The sequence below is a fragment of the Capra hircus genome, chromosome 2 (genome assembly GCF_001704415.2).
Source record: "Capra hircus breed San Clemente chromosome 2, ASM170441v1, whole genome shotgun sequence".
NCBI classification, from domain to species: domain Eukaryota; kingdom Metazoa; phylum Chordata; class Mammalia; order Artiodactyla; family Bovidae; genus Capra; species Capra hircus.
This window is the reverse complement of record NC_030809.1, coordinates 94,805,701-94,823,758: the sequence shown is the minus strand read 5'-3', so window position 1 is coordinate 94,823,758 and position 18,058 is coordinate 94,805,701. Positions and strand designations below refer to the sequence as shown.

Here is an 18,058-nt window from a genome sequence, read left to right as displayed (position 1 = left end):
GAGTGGGCTGCCATTTCCTTCTCCAGTGCATGAAAGTGAAAAGTGAAAGTGAAGTTGCTCAGCCGTGTAGGACTTTTCGCGACTCCATGGACTGCAGCCTACCAGTCTCCTCAGTCCATGAGATTTTCCAGGCAAGAGTACTGGAGTGGGTTGCCATTGCCTTCTTCGTAATTTGACATGAGAGATGTTAAACACATATTACACAAAAAGAACATTATAAAACAGCATATGTTTAATAACAATATACCTGAATACACACACTCAAAAGGTTAATGATCTGTACATTAACTGTACAGTAGCTGAAAATAAAGTCTTTATTTTGCATATTTGCATTTTTAATTTTTTTCTATAATGACAATGCATTTAATAGCCCTTTCATAATAAGAAAGTAAAACAGCATTTTAAATGAGTTATTAAAGGAAAGCACATGGACTACAGAGTCCAGGGATAACTAAATAAATATGGCAGTTCTCATACCATGTAGGAAAAGACAGAAATGCTCTCTGAAAATGGTATTATCGCAGATATAGGAGAAAAAGGGAGCATCAGTGTATGGACATTACAGGAAGCAGAGCAGCCTAATTTTCTTAGGAAGGAACACATGCATTAGGGCTTTTTGAGCCCAGGTTTATTATGATAGCAGTGTTGAAGCAAATTCACCAAGCAACCATTCAATGTACAGTCTCCATGTAAGCAAATACTAAATCCATTCCTGAGACAACTACTGTGATTTAGAAGTGAACTTAAACAGGAAGAGTTGAATTAAGAAACATCACTGAGAGAGAGCAGAAGCCAGTTACCGGCTCTCTTGGAGCACTTACAATTGCTGAAGCTCTATCCAGAATCCCTTTCAAAGAAAAGGGATTTGCTTTACTCAAGGCACTGTGTTTGGACTTAAACGTCATCTTCTCATTGCAGCCTACCCTGACTTCCCTACAACTCTAATCTCTCTTGCCTTGTTTTCTTATTTTTTTTCCATAGCATTTATTTTCTAACATTCTCAACGAGGCACTTCTTCATTTTATTGTCTGATTTCCACATGTGATTATAACAGGAATTGTGTTTTGTTAACATGTCCCCAGAGTCTAGAATATTGTTTAGCCTGTAACAGGTACTCAATAGATATTTTTGAAATGATTTAATTGGATAATTTTTAAAACAGAAGAAAAGGGAAGAGATCTTGGATAAAACAGCCATGATTAAAAGGGAGAAACTTTCCAGATGAGGATGTAATTTGAGGATAAGATGATTACTTTGTATTTAGACAAGTTGACTCTGAATCAAAAAAGTGACATCTGAGTAGAATGTCCTGGAAATTGATGGCATGTGTAAGGCTGGTGGGAGACTTCATAAAGCAGTTTAGTTGCTAAGTCGTGTCCAACTCTTGCGACCCTATGAACTGTAGCTTCCCAGGCTCCTCTGTCCATGGGATTCTCCAGGCAAGAATACTGGAGTGGGTCGCCATTTCCTTCTCATAGCTGGAGATAAGAGAAATAACGGACTTGAAAGTACTTTGTGGATTCATTCAAAAAAAATCAAGTAGTTTGATTCAAAAGGAAAGAAGGGAAGGGCAGCGATCCAGGAAAAAATACAGGGAGAGGCAGTCATACAGGTTATAAGGAACAACTGGAAAATAACATTTAGAAGAAACAAAAAAGAAGGAGAGAGAGAATGTGATGTCTCTGAATTCCAGAAAGAACCTTGAGTATAAAGGAATAAATAATTGGATTATGTTTTTCATCAAGAAAACATTGGAACACATTTGAGAGAAATAAGAGTCAGTTATTTCAAGTATTAGGTATGATAAGTATTGGCACTTGAGTCACAGGTAATAAATATAATAATAAAGGAGATGGTTTTGAAGAAGAATAAAGACATTTTACCCATAGACACCAGCAAAGAAAAAGAGAAGATAGTCATGAGAAATAGACAAAGAGGGCAAAAAAAATGTATCCAAATTGAAGCGTCACATTCTTTTTGATAGACTAGATGGAAATACAGTGTGCTAAGGCATAGGACAGCTGGGACTAGGGGCATGGAAAGAGAGAAAAGGGCTAAAATAGATCCCATGGGGACAGAGCCTGGGAGTGCAGAAAAGACAATTAAGAAGACTGCCAAACAGCAGTGGAGAGCAGATTGAAGTTTGAAAGCATCGAGTTCTAATGAGCCAAATCTGCAATGCTGTTTGCTGCTAGCAGTGCTCTCCCTCCTGGGAGAAGCAGCAAAGAGAGCAAGAGTTGGAGGTAACCTATGTTTAGAAATTTGCTATGTGAGCCAAGAAGCAGAGGTTATTCATGAAGAGGTGGATGTTCTGTTCCTTGATGGAAGTAAAAGACCAGCTCATTAGAAGCAAGCAAGGCAGCATCCCTGAACCTGATCACTGAGGAGTATTTCCAAGGAGGTGGGGAAAGTAATTATTTGTGAGTCTTGAGCTGGAAGCTGAGACTCTCAAGGAAATGAGAAAGCTTCTAATTTTCCACCCTTTCCCCCTCCCATCACCACCACCACTCCCACTGTGACTACAGAAAAGAGGCAAAAACCAAATGACATCAGAAGATTCTCATCAGAGGACTGCAGCCAAGTGAGCAATGGTGTGCTTGTGTTGGGGGGGTAAAGGCTATAAGTTTAGTACTATTAATACAAAAACTGTCAAAAGTTTAATACATTCCCTAGGCACTGGGGTCACTTGTTTTTAAGTAAACTGCATGCAATCCAGTTTATATGAAAAAAAGCTTTTTGTTAGTTATATAGAGTTTGAGATTACTAATTTACTACTTAGCATTTCAATGCAGGCTTTGCTTTTGAATCAAATCCCAGCACTTGCTGTAGCAATGCAATAAAATCGTCTGTCATGTAGAGGTGCCCCTCACCTCTCTGACTTTTCACTCCACACTCCACATTGCTCACTCTACCCTAACCACCACCTCCTTCTTTTAGTTCCTGGAATTAGTCAGGTTAGTTCCTGACTCAGGATCCTTGTACCAGTTGCTTCTCAGCCTCTGCTGTGCTCTCCTCCAGACAGGCCCAGAAGGTCCTTCTTGACAGGCAAGTCTCCACTTTGTTATCACCTTCTCAGAGAGACCTTTCCTGACTGTCAACCTAAGACTGGGAAGCAAGCTTTATATTGACAGAATTTCAAATGTTTTCCAAGTACAGAGCATGTATTCATATATTTATCCAGTGAATGAATGAGTGATTTAAAAAAATCTTAGTGGTTTAATGTTAAGTTGATGAAAAGTTACACTGGGTAAACAGTTAGTCACAAGCCTGTAAAACAAAAACAGAAACACTGGAGCTAAAATGGTATTCAGTTCAGTTCAGTCACTCAGCTGTGTCAGACTCTTTGTGACCCCCATGAACTGCAGCACACCAGGCCTCCCTGTCTATCACCAACTCCCGGAGTTCATTCAAACTCATGTCCATCGAGTCGATGATGCCATCCAGCCATCTCATCCTCTGTCGTCCCCTTCTCCTCCTGCCCCCAATCTCTCCCAGCATCAGAGTCTTTTCCAAGAGTCAACTCTTTGCATGAGGTGGCCAAAGTATTGGAGTTTCAGCTTTAGCATCAGTCCTTCCAAAGAACACTCTGCATATAAGCAGGATGCATATAAGCAGGGTCATAATATTAAAAAAATGGTATTACTGATGTTCAAAACATCCCCAAAGATCATATTTGCCTTATTCTAAGCAAATAACTATTATGAGAAAGTATTATGAATGAAAGGATAAAGGAGGAAACATCCTGAAAAATGAATCTAAATAAATCTCAGTATAATTTTAAATGATCATATGGACATAAGAATGTTTATGATATTTTTACCAGACTCAGGAAGGTCTGAGAATATAGACAGATTTTACAGAGTTTGAACAGTACATGATTTAATTAGTTAGGGCATATATACAAACAAAATGTCAGATAAATTTTCCATGAAATAACATGTATAAATTATGAGTAATGTTTTGCTATTTTTCTTGCTATATTGGATCTAGAAAACAGGCTTAGTTAAGAGGTTAAGATGAGGTAGACTTTATTCTTTTCTCCATGAAAGGCAATCTCTAAATAAATTCAGTTTCTAGTCAAGTTTTCACATTTTCTGTGGAAAGTACTCTCTGCCAGTTCATTATTTTTCAAAAAGGAGAAGGGAGAAATTGTTAAAATGAAATCTACAGTCCTAATGAATAATTTAATGTTACAAAACTCCAAATTACTTTATGTAGAATATCATTTACTAACCATGGTCCTCTGAAATCTGATGGAGACACATCAGTTCAGTCAAGAACACATATGAGTATTTTAAAAAACAGTCTGCTTTAGTATTCCCTTAAGATGCCCATGTAGAAGTCAAAATTTGAAAGAACTAATGAATAAGGAAGGCTCAGACAAATCCAAGTTGAGAGACTTCCTACTAAATACCTGGCCTTTATACTTCAAGTACATCAAGGTCAAGAACACAGAGTAAGGTTGAGGAACTATTCCATCTTGAGACTGAGAAGACAAACAAATAAGGGCATAATCCTTAAACTGATGTTGAACCAGGAAAAAATAGCCAGGATGGAAATTACTAAACCACTGATAGCAAAGCAACTGAAGGTAGCCTATGAGCTAAGTAATAGTACTCTATCACTGTCTAATTTCTGATTTTTCTTCTTAATTACATTGTGATTTTGTAAAAGAATTTTCTCATTCTTAAGAGGTACACACTAACTAGAGATAAGCAGGGGAAAATGGATGAATGGACAGATAGGGCAGAAAGAACTAGTGAAATGTTTCTGAGACTGTCTAGTGAAACAGAAACTTCACTGTGGCAGTGATTAGAATAATAATCAATTAATAAACAATAACCAGCTGTGTCAAAAGTAGAACCATATGCTATAAAAACAAATCAATAAAAACCATCTGCTGTTTAAGCGCTAACAATATATTATTACTTCAATAAATGAGGCGAATAAAACTGAAATTTAAAGATTTCTTGAACTAGAAGCTTTTACAGATTGGTTTAATCATGTATCAATATATTTTTTTAAATATACTATTACATGATTTCAATTGTAAGTTAAAAATCTAGAGAATTTAAACCATAAAATTGTCCACAGAAATCAAATTCCAGATAAAGATTGATGAATTAAGTCTTTACTCATTGTCCGCCAAACCTTAAATTTTAAAGTAAAGCACTAATGTTAACAAAATAATAGTAATACAACAAGTAGCTTCAAGGTGATTATTATATCTTTCTCCTTTTAGAGAGAAGAGAAAGAAGTTTCTAGAGATTAAGTCTCTTGCCCACATTTCAAATATGTACTATGTAGCAGATCTATAATATTACAATGGCTTACCTCACCCTGCTCCTTGGACAAAGCTTTATGTCAAGGTGGGAGATTCTTTCCTTATGTAACATCTACCTTGACATAAGGCTTGAATGCATCTATGTTATTGCCGGTGTTATTAAAACTTTCAGTGCTATAGTTTATACATAATAACTAGCACTTTAAGATGACTAGAAAGATATTGGCAGAAAAAAAATGGAAAGTGAAAATATTTCTGCTTTCTCACTATTTGTAGCAAGGATAAAATTCAAGAGAGACAGACAGATAGATTTAACTATGTAGATATTCCATTGTTAGTCTCAAGCACCCAGCAGATTGCGAACCAACCGGCAATGCTTAGGTCCCAAATAATATACTCTGATTTACTGTTATTTTTCTTTTGCCAACCTTGTTCTCCTCAGAGAGTAGCAAATTGTGAGTATTCTCAGCATTACCAACATTGCATCTTAAAGAAAAACATACAGCACACAGCTAGCTATCGCCAAGCAGAAAAGGAAGAAATTATCTTCTTTAAAAATTTTTGGTCAAGGTTCAGCTGGGGAAATCTACTGACCTACTTTGAAATTAAAATGCTGCTTTAGCACACACACACACACACACACACACACACACACACACACACACACACATACACATGTACACACAGGGAATTTTCCACTGAGGCTGCACTTAGTAGCATATCAAAGCTCTATCAGTGACACCCGAATCACCATCCCTAAGGCAAGAATATGCCTGCTGAGTTCAGGCTGCTCACTAATTGCCCTGAATTTATTTTAACCTTAAACCTTTTAAAAAATATGATTATAGGAAATCCAACTCCACAATTAAACTAGAACATCATAACCGTTTCTAGGAGTCATCTCAGTTCCCTTTTTTGTCTTGCAGTAAGTACTTCTGAGTTAACATTACACATGCAATCATCACAACAATAAATCTTCATTTTCAAAGCAGTATCAACTGAATGTTACAAAGAAATAACAGACAAATCATTACTTTCATTTGCGAGCTGAGACATTTAGCCCAATCTATGAGAGGTATTATGCATGTAATATAAAGTTATTATGGAATAAAGAAATTTGATGGCATAGCTATGTTTTTACTCACCAGTTGTTTCCACAATGCCTTCTAGGATGACGACAATCTCGAACTGTTCACTTTGCATGCTTCGCTGAGATAGGTCATAAAAGGGGCTTTTGGCATCGATCACGTGGCAAATCGTGAGGGGGGAAACAAGAAAAAGTTGATCTGCCCCTGTACTAAAACCTACATCCAGTTCAAGTTGATCAAGGGGAAGGAACTCACCCTCAGGTGTCTGCCGAGACTAGACAAGCACACAGAAAAAGAGAAGAAATCACCACTTGTACTGAAATTTGCAAGGAAGCCCAACAGTAATTTACATTATTGCCAACATTCTGCACTATCAATCATCTGCAACAAAATCCAAACAAATCATTATGCAGCTATGTTCTAGCAAATGGGCCGAAATCCCACATAACTCATGTGGAACATACATGCATTATTTATAATATACGACTTACTATAATTACCACTCCCTAACTCATGAGCTTTGGAGAAACGCCTGGTCCAACAATGGCTGTTAGCACAAACTGTGGAACTAACTGTACATGTGCTATGGCTTGACATAAATCACTAAATGATAACACACTGCATGCCAGATGTTTCTTCCTCTCAAAGCATATAAGCAGGCAATTCTTACGGAGTTAGTTAAAGATAAAAGGTTGATCATAATTTAAAAACAGATTTACTGCATTATTACAAAGCAAGTATAATAATTTATTTTTCCAGGACCTTTGAAAAGTAATAAATAGATATAAACTAGAATAGGATAGTGAAGATGTTATCATATTAAATAATGTTATGTACACAACAGCTCACATAATAAAAAGAAAGGCAGATGCTGTTAACTAGTGGTTTTCGAACTACTACTAAATAGCTGCATTAAAGTTGTTCATTTCTCTACCTATTTAATGAATTGTAAAAATAGTGAAAATTTATGCTCAAATGAATTTAAGTCAAAATGTAGTTTAAAATATCTGTATTAGACAAACCTATAGCTTACTAAAATTTTTGTAAGACAGTGGCATTCAATAAAATCACTGAAAAGGTTAATTCAACAAACTGCTTACATGTGAAAAAAAACTAAACACAGGATTATAAACAATTAGCAAGTCACGAAAATAAACTTATTTCCCTTTTCTATTCATTTTCCATCTCTGGTCTTTCCATATTCGTATTCCCTATCTAACTTACAAGGACCACAAAAGGCAAATATTTAGGTTTATATGCTGATGCTGATAAATTAAAAGCTGGGTTAAGCAGCTGCATACAGAAAAATCAGGGTGGAGGGAGGCTTGCTGCTGGTCAAATGGGGTTTCGAAGAATCCAATATATTTTAAGAGACTCTTTGCAAAGCTAATTTATTAAACAAAACAGACTCCATAACACTGGTCTGTCCAATGAATCAGTATATTGAAGACAGAGTCTTTCCTCTTAGAGTTCCGGAAAAGACAAAGGTTTTGTAAATGAGCCTGAAAACACTAAGAACTATGGTATATAGTAAGCTGCCCTCCATAGCAAAATAGAACCAAGACTTTAAAGTTGGTGACAAATTGTTATAGCAGAAATTGCAGATTCTTAAAAACAAAGCTAGTCAGTTAATGAAGCTACTTTGTAATTAGTGATACTCAGGAGTTTTGAGTAGGAAAAACATCCAATGAAAAGACGGAGACTATTTTTCTTCTCTGCCCTAGGAGTAGTTGATTAAATTTTTAAAAAGAAGAAGAAAATGATTACTGACAAGGGGAAAAAAAAAAAAAACACACACACACACACACACAGCAAAACCTAATGGTGCAAAAATAAAAACAGCAGCTCTAACAACCAATGTTGGAGAAAACTAATCATTTCTAAGCCAACAGAACTCACTTATCTTTCAGTATATATTCTCAAATTGGTAAAATACAGATGAGACCAGTATCTTTCCAAGTATACAGTTGTATAGTTATATTGATTATGCAGCAAAAGCTAAATACAAAGCAAAATGAAAAGCAAAAATCCTGGGTCATTGTTCTCCCACCTACTAAGAAACAGGTGCTATATAAACACAAGGTGGTATTCTGACATTTATAGTTAATATCAGAATTTGGGTCATTTTACCAACTATTCTAAGCTCCGCTTTTTCTGCATGAAATAAAAACATTCACAAATATAATTTTAAGCTCACTTTCCCATTCATTTTAAAATAATTTCCCCTAAAGAACATATATTTTTCTTACTTTTATATAATACACCAAGACTGAAATTCATCTCCCTCACTCATATATCTGTTATTTATACATGTGCCTCATTCTCAGAGTAAGCTATTAGCTTCGTATTCTCTGCTCATTCTACAACCCATGAAAAGAAGTGGCCTAGAAACAGACTGGCTATCAGGAAAACGCCAACCTAGAACAAGAAATATCTTATTTTTAGCAAAGCAGTTAATTCATATGGAGGTAATTTACACTTAAATATGCATGAATCTATTCCATTCAGACTCCACGTTATCTTCTGATTTTAAAAATGTGTTCCATATACTCAAAATTATGCCTATACCCTCCTCCAAATGCTTTATATCCTAAGTCTTGGCCTAAACGAAGTTAACTGCATTCATTTTGTGATACTATAGGGAAAGTAATACTTCATTTCACTGAATAAAGTTTTTCACAATTACATCTTTCTTAGATAAGTGAAATTCTCTGCACATTCATTGAAAATTATTTCCCAGTGGGAAAACCTAAACCTTTTTTTAAATGAATCTGAGGTACTACATATATCCACAATTTTATCTTTCAAGTCTTCTTCCATTTTGTTTGGTTAAGAGATATTTTAGCTATCAATACGCTTACCTCACTAATTTCTGTTTGCTTCTCTGACTTTGTAGTAGACTGGGGGAAGCCTATTAATCACTGTGAATTAAAAGGAAAGCTGTTCTATTTAAAGGTTGGGATGGGATTGGCAGGTGCTTGTAGAACTGGAATTGTTTGAAGTCAGAGCTCCTGGCAAGAGCAAGGTTATCTTATCAATGCTCAGCCAAATACAATATTCCAGAAACTGATATATGCCTACCAAATATCTCTTTAGAAGCAGGCTCATTCTATTCTAGGCTTACAAGGAATTCTAATCTAGGATTTTCTAATTCTGGTGCAATTCTAGAGATTTTCTGGAGCAAGGGGGGTAAAAAAGCCTATGATACAACTTGTATAACTGGAGTTTGAGAATTTTTCCTCAAGGAATTGTAATACATACATGCGAAACACAAAGAAAAAAGAGGTTAGGTAGGTGCCTTTATAAAGTTAAACTATGATCTGTACCTTGAGTATGTGATAAATTAGTAGCAATAATATTTCATCTATTTCTAATAATCTTATTTATATAACAGTTACTGTATTTCACTCAGAAATGATAATAGGCAGAAAAAATTTAGGGGAAAACCTATTTAACCCTAATGTATTATGTTATCTTAAGAATTATGATAAAAGAAGAATCTTTCATTAGTAGAGCAGTTTGTACCTAGTCTGCATGGTATTTTAGCTCTATAAGCCTCCTAATTCCAAAGAGAACACAGAGTCATGGTCACTTTTGTGTAAAAATATGTAAACAGATACAGTCAAAATCAAAAAATTAATTCGAAACACCTGCTGAGGGTTAAGATTAATGTGGTAAATTATTAAAATTTCTGAGGTTGACTTTACTTGATGAAATAATCACTTAGAGTCTTGAAACTATTGGAGCAGTAAGTGGGGGAAAGGTAGAATGAAAAACAGCTCATGGAAAATTAGTTAATTCTTTAAAATTTAGAACATAATTTGAAAACACTAGGACTGCAGAATGACTTCCATATAACTTTTATTTTCATTTGTATAGAATAACTTTTCAAAAGGAAATAAAGATCTCTTTGAAATTTTAAAGCTTTTCTGATTGGTTGCATATCGAAAATTCTGGGAATTAAGAGAAAAATCAAGGAAATCTAAGGCATAAAGTTTGTTTAAGTGTTTTGTTCAAATAAATTATAAGTAGAATATCATAGATATTTGAAATTATTTTATACAGTTTAGATTTTGGCAATAAAGTTATTCTTTGTAATAAAATATTATTACTGAAATATATAATTTCTGTTATATATACTTCAGTCAGAAGTCACATGAATCTGTCTAGAACTTAAGGTTTGTGACTCATTTTATAGTCACAAGTACTCATTTCAAAGAAGCAGCTAATGTCAAATGACTTTGAACTCCCTTAGAGTCCAAAAAGGGCTGCAAGATAATCAATTACAAATTCTGACTATAGGTGAAAAAAGAATCAAAAATCACAGATGCTTGGAAGGGATTATCGTGGTCATGTACTTTACAGACAAATACCTTTCTTATTATAGTGAAAGACTTGCTGAGTACATATCCAAAGACACACACACACATACATACACACACACACACTGCTCTGGGATACAGTTACAACTGCCCCTGGCATAACCAGATCCACATTTATTCATTCTCCTTCTGGGAAATTTGTGGTCAGTTGCCAACATTCATTCAACATGGACAAACTTTACCAACACAATCAATCTCTTTGCTCTTTCTCCCATCTCTCTAACCCATAACTGTGTTGTAATTATAACTATTGTGCCCTTTCCTAGCTCAGAGGCGAGCAAGGGGAATCTGGGGAAAAAAGAAAGAAAACATTTAATCACTAACATCTGACATGTAAGATGCACCTTTATCATACTCTAAGACTAGTTCTACCCTCTACCACCTTTCACATGTCTCCATTGGAAAAGGCAATGAGGGCCAGTGGTTCAGAAAGGAAAAGAGAACAAAGTAGGTGAAGATGGAGAGGGTGGCTCTTCTTGCCTACCATCTCTCCACTATTCTATCTGAAATTTCACTTCTCTTTAAATGGAATATGTGTGTGTCTATGTATATGTTGAATATATGCTGAAGTTAGAAAATTAAACGCAATGACGTCAGGGTGCCATGTGGAATCTAAAATTAGGAAATGAGCCAAAAGCAGGTACAAAGATAAAGAACAACAATGTCTTGTGACTCAAAGCTGTTCTGGCAATGCTTCTGGGATCAAACCAAAATTAGAGTCAGGCAGAGGAAAGTATGGACCTAGAATTTCATCTGGATAAACTACAATTGTACATTTTTTACTCCTTAAGTTTGAAATCCCATCAATACTCAGGTGGAAAAAATATGACCAACATCAAACCTAAAACAAAGATGTTTTTAATGCTAAGCCAATTATCCCATAAAAATACATTTATTTTTTTTTAAAGAAAGTAACTTATAGAATGGAATGTAATTTATCTTGTAATAAATTTTTGTGAGGCTTTTATTCCATTCAAATGAAAGAACAGCTTTATAATTCTTTGGGCACTTTTTATGGAATTTATAATAATAACTGTAGATGAGATTTGTAACCCTACTTGCACATTGTCCTCCTACTCACCAAACACCCTCAAATCTATCAAGTGTTTTTCCCTGCTTCTCTTCATTTGTTCTTACCTACTGCTGTGTATTTGTGGGTCTTTATGTCCTTATTTCTGTTCATGCTGTATTCCCCCAAGCACAAGCCACCCTGTACTTTACAGGAACCATATTAAAAATAAAAAACAAACAAAACAACATATTACTACTATTTAAAAGAAGAAGAAGAATTATAGTCTTTAAAAGGAACCCAAGTTCTATACCTATTACAGAATTATTGTACTTGTGTCAGAGAAAGTAAAGCTAGGCTAAATAAGAACTTTACTTTTTTAATAAGATATAATAAACCCACCTAAAAAAAACTCACTGACATTAAGATCTAGCCCAAGAGTTCTGGGGTACTCAGTCTTAGACTCCTTGAATCTTTTTACTAGCCACATGTATAATGTTCAGGAGAAGAGTGTTTTTTAATAGGTATTCATTTGTGAATTATTTTATTTAAAAGAGATGACTAATAATCTCAAGATTAAAACTAAAGTGCAACCTGGCCAAGATCAACTGGGGAAAAGAGTCAGTCATATAAAACAGGGTCATATAGAGTCAAAAATCATAATTACATTTAAGTGCAAGGTATAGAATGAAGACAAACTAATAAATATATGAAAAAAAAATCACGAATTATATGGTCCAGGAATCACTGTGGTTAAAAGATTAAGCCATATGAAGAGAATGAAGAGCTTATTAGTTTTGCAGATTCAATTTTGTTTTTTATAGCATCTGCACTGGATCACAATCATATGAGGAAACCAGATAACATCCAATTTTGAGTATCCATATAAATGGAGAACAGAAAACATGACTATAAAAATAATATAAGTGATATATTAAAAGATAATTGGGAGCCGTTACTTTTCACTAAGTGAGAGTTTAAGGGTTACATAGCTGACATCCTAGGAAAGAAAGATGATGACTATTTTCCATGAATAAAAATATGAAAAAATAAAATTATATTTCCATGAGAAAAAAATATCCTTACCACTTGATTTTAAATTAAGTATCTAACAATAGTTGATTTTATGTTTACTTTATGTAAACAAGGTTTGACTGAGTATCTATACATACACACACATATACACATGTATACATGTAAGTATAACGGCTTTTGCACAGTAAGTGTGCAAGCTCTTACATGAGGCATCAAAAAGTTTAAATCTTTCCCTATTAAGATGGAAGTCTGGGGCAGTCAACCTTTAGTATTAGATTTGCGGGAAGGAGTGAGATTTCCAAATCCTTTTAATCCAACACTAAATTACAAGGTCCAATGTATCAACCATTAGTCTCAACTCCCTAACTCAGGCATTTTTATTAAAATTTTAAAGTGGATGTTATGTTAACTTAACACAACTGTGCCATTCATTAGTTCCCATATTTTAGATTTTTGTACAAAGACAGCTAAAATAAACTGAAAATTCAAACAAAACATCAATATGGGGATGAAAAGAGGAAAAGAGAAAGACCACTCATCTTAAAAGAGCTTCCTATAGCTGTATTTATAATAATATTATAAATTTTAAAGAATAATTTCCAATTATATTCTAAAATTTTTATTTAATCTACTTTCATTTTTTCCTAAGTAGAAAAGAACTGATCACTCCAAGCATAAAGTTGGAAGATCTATATTTAAATATCAAAATAAATTTCAGAAGTTGCAAGCTCAGAAAATACAGATAGAGTTGAAATAAAATTTGCTTTCATGTAAGTTAACAACAGTTAATAATTAAGCAGAAAAAGTATAAAAAACTTACATCAAGAAAGAGAACCCCCAAAAATGCATGAAAAACCTCATAGTGGCGAGGACTAGAAAGCCACGTGAATGTTCTTACTGTCTTTGCAAGAATAGAAAGCGCTTTACAATCATCAAATAGAATTCTTACATTAATATTTACAATAGGCTTTATTCAGCAAACAAGAAAACAGCAATAGAAAAAAATAAAAATGAAATTAAATTAGGTAATAGGAAGAACTCATACAGACTATAATAACTATTGTTAAATATTGAGCTTTTGTTGCCTTAAAAATCTATGTATTTCTTTGTATTAAAGATATATAAATTTTACATTTAAAATGTCAAACATGGGTTAAGAGAAGAAACTGAAATGTATATAATATTTAATAAGAATGCATAAGACTAACATCAAAATATTATTGCTTTAAGCTTTTGATATAGCTTCACTTTAAAAATATATTTGGCTGCTTTGGGTCACTTCATCTCAGTCCCTAAGAGAAAATAAGAGTCATTTACTAAAGGCAAATCTTCCCTCTAATTTTGCTGAATGTTATCATTTTCCCAATAAAACATGGCTTCTTTTTAATGAAGTCTAAGGAAATAACAAGAACTCTGAGAATTCATTTTAGTCACCATGGCTACTGGACAAATCAAATTCAGGCAAACTACAGTAAGTGACTGGATGAAGAGTTGCCACTCATCAACGCTCTCCCTTCACAAAAAAATCAGGACAGAATTTCATCATAATTTTGTTTAGAGATAAACTGACACAACATGCCAATCAATTTTACTTTTAACCCTGACGTCTTCCCAACATATCAAAAGTAAAGAATTTTAATAGTATATATATTGTTTTAATTAGATGTTTTTAATCACCTTGTGTTAATATAGCACCTTGCTCCAAATTTGCCAACACTAGAAATCTATTTTTTTAATAAAGATACTTCTTACAGTACGTGCGCTACATGGTCTCATGCAGAAAAATCACTATCAGCATCCTGAACCACTAGACTGGGGGCTTCTGATTCACTATAACTTTGTAAAAAGCAAAAACAATAACCAAAACATGCTATGTATATTAATTACATTTATTTGACTTCTGATCAATCTAAAAACATCTAAATATGCTTCCTTAAAAAGATATTTGTTTTAATAAATGTATTTATGTGTTTGAAAAACTACAGAATAGTAATAACTGATCTTTAAGGTCTAATTTTTAATTTCTAGTAGAGCAATCAATATGGTAAACTATTCTTCAGTAAGAATCTCAAAGTGACACACAAACATGGCTTCCACGATAGAGACTTTTGCAATATATTTACAAAATGTTCTCAGTACACTTAACCTAAAAGAGAGGTTATGTATCTCGTTCTATACATAGAAACAGGCACATACAACAAACATGTCTACAGCATGTTTAGCCTGATCCAAATAACTCAGTTCAAACAGTGGTCCATAGCAGGATACACTAAGTTAAAATGTTTTTAAAATTACATGCAGCTCGTTGGAGTTTTATAAAGAATATGATCTACTCAAATTACTTATTTACAATTATCTTAATTAACATATACATTGGAACTAGGTTAAAAAGTTTCCAGAAAGCTACACACAATTTGTGTGTTTAGTGTCTGTAGCATAGGAAATATGCATATGATGTGAAGTGACAGGACAACTGAGCTACTTTAATTCTAACACCATACTGAGCAAGATAGTCAAAACTAATTAGGGCAAGACCTTATAAATGAATAATAAAAAAGACACAAGAGCCAAACTTTTTAAAAGCACGTGGTACTACTTTAACTGCCATGTAAACTGAAGCTGTATAAAACCATATAGACCTGGGAAGTAGAATTGAGATCTCAAAGGTAAAATGTCAACCTAAATACTTTAGATTTTCATTTTATTAGTGCTAAATTGTGAATGGGGCAATAGCTTTCTATGCAATCTCAGAGAAATTGTTGAGATTGTATCGGGGTCATCTTTCTTGGTTTATGAACACCTGAAAACTAAGGAGAATCCCTCAAAAAGATGAACTCTAAATAACACAGAGAGAACTGGGCTTGTATCCCTCACTCTAATTGGGTTAGTGAGCAGAGTAGGCTTCTCTCCTTGTTCGTAGTGGTGCCCTCTAACGACTAGATGGACCTTGCTTTAAAAATCACTCCAGAAGCGATTTCTTTTAGCATTTACAGGGCTGTTGGTAGGAAGCAATCTTCTTTAATAGATACTAGGAAGTTTCAGGTGAAATCTGTAATTGACGAAGGCGTCACAGAAACAAGCAAATAAGAATAAAATTAATTTAAAACACTGCATGGAAAGGCACTCCGCTTTCACAGAATACTTCTCTAGGATAATATTTAGTAAAAATAAAAATTGATAACAACCAGGTGTTACTTTTCCCACTTTATAAACTGCTTCTCCCATCTGTGTACTTGTTAAAAAGATAACCACAGAGTTATTGGGTCTGAAGCAATAATTCACTTGCTGATATTATTAGGGAGGGGAGGAAGGGAGAGAGAGAACTACAAATAAATAAATAAAGCCTTAGGTGAAAATTGAGGCAAGTTCAGCACCTTTTGTCTTCAGACGAAAAGCCTGTTCAGTTTTACTACTTGAAGTTTACTGAAGTGGTGTATTGACAACAAATTCAAATCTCTCTAAAGAGGAAAAGAGCCAGGGGTAGGAACGTGAACAGGGCCTTCCTGTACCTCAGAGGTCCAGGAGCCAACACCACTCCGTAAGTGTCCAGAAAGCAATACAAGTACGTCCGATGAATATAAATAAGAATAAAACAAACAACTGCAAGAGAATGGGTGGGAAAAGAACAGAACTGTCGACTGTACTCTGTTTGCCCCATCCTCCACCCCGAAAAAACAAGTTTGCCTGTAGCGTAAGACAGACTAGGAGCCTGAGGATAGCTCTCACGTGGGTTAATTCCCCCGAGCGTGAGGAATGGCGGCCGCCAGGTGGGGAGGGGGCGGATAGCACTTACTTTGAGCAGCTTACAGCGGATCTGCGCGGAGACCATGTGGCTGTTGCGCAGGTTGCCCACTCGGAACATGAGCGTGAGTTTCCCGTCCCTCATAGAGATCACCGCGTGCTCGCTAAACATCAGGGTCTCCGCGCGCTTCTTGGGCTGGGACATCTTGATGAACATGCAGCCGATGAGGAAGGCGTCCACGATGGAGCCGAGAATGGACTGGAATAGGAAGAGGATGATGCCCTCGGGGCACTTGTCGGTGATGTAGCGGTAGCCATAGCCGATGGTGGCCTCAGTCTCGATGAAGAAGAGGAAGGCCGAAGGGAAGTTATAGACATTGGCCACGCAGGGCGTGTAGTTGCCGACGTGGGCTTTGTTCAGGTCGCCCCGAGTGTAGGCGATCACCCACCACATGGACGCCATGAAGAGCCAGGCCACTGTATAGGTGAGGATGAAGATGAAGAGGTTCCAGCGCCACTTAAGGTCCACCAGGGTGGTGAAAAGGTCCGAGAGGTAGCGGCTCGTCTCACTGCCCAGGTTGCCGTGTTGGACATTGCACCGGCCGTTCTTGTCCACGAACCGCTGTCGCTTCTTCTTGGGCACAAGCTGCTGCTGCGGGCCCTGGCCCGGCCCCTGGGGCTGCAAGCCCGAGCCGCTGGACGAGGTGGTCACTACCTGGTAATCGTCCCCAAATTTCCTTCGGAGTGCAGACATAATACGGAGGGGCGAGCCAGATTCAAACGCGAAGCGAAGGCGCAGGAGCCGAGCGCTGCAAACCAGCACCAATAAGGAGGTGGGGGCGGGAGAGAAAGGGGGGACCAAAGCCGGCGCGCCTGGGGTGGGGGGCGCACCCGGCGGTAGCTGCGGTCTCTGCCCCCCGCAGACGTCTCTCCTCCCCTGGGACGGAGGCTTTCTCTCCACGCTGAGTCTTAAAACCGAAAAAAGTGTTCTCCCACACTCAAGGCAGGAGGGCTGCGAGGACCACGAACCCAAGCGCGAATTCGCCTCCAAGCTTTTCCAGGCTTCTCCTCTCTGCCCCCACCACCGGCATCCCGGGGCCACCTCTCGCTTTCTCACAACCCCCCTGACTATCCTGCCGCACTCCCAAACTGACTGCTTTAAAATTAACGAGTTGACCAGCGTGTTCCTCCCCACCGGCCAACTCGCCGGGTTGCCCAAGCAGCACTACCTGCTCCGACCAGACCCTCCCCCCCCACCCCGCCGCTCCCAGCTTGCCCGCCACCCCCCCACCCCCCGGGACGGCTGCCGGCTCCCTCCGGCACTCCCGCCTCCTATCTTTTGGCCCAAATCCCGCCTAAAGGCATCTCTGCCCGGGCACGGGTGCAGCAGTCCCTACCCACGTCCTCCCGGCTCAGAGTCCCCTCTCCGGACTCTAGAGACGCGTCCGCCTGCCGTCCGCGGGCCGCGGAGTTTCCGCGGGCGCCACCCGCGCCCCCCGGCCGCCCCCGCGCCCGGCAG

The 18,058-nt window shown here is 36.8% G+C and overlaps 1 protein-coding gene across 2 annotated transcripts in view; it reads right to left on the bottom strand.

Moving 5' to 3' along the window:
- The window catches only part of KCNJ3 (potassium voltage-gated channel subfamily J member 3), a 185,722-nt gene extending 167,934 nt beyond the window's left edge, over positions 1–17,788 (bottom strand). The window contains exons 1-2 of one of the 2 annotated variants that reach the window (XM_005676119.3): positions 16,592–17,788; positions 6,430–6,646 (exon numbers count right to left, since the gene is read on the bottom strand). In XM_005676119.3, coding sequence (XP_005676176.1) covers positions 6,430–6,646; positions 16,592–17,293 — 919 coding nt within the window. In that variant the 5' untranslated portion in view covers positions 17,294–17,788. The remainder of the gene's footprint in view (positions 1–6,429; positions 6,647–16,591) is intronic. The other variant, XM_005676120.3, reaches the window with a different exon arrangement.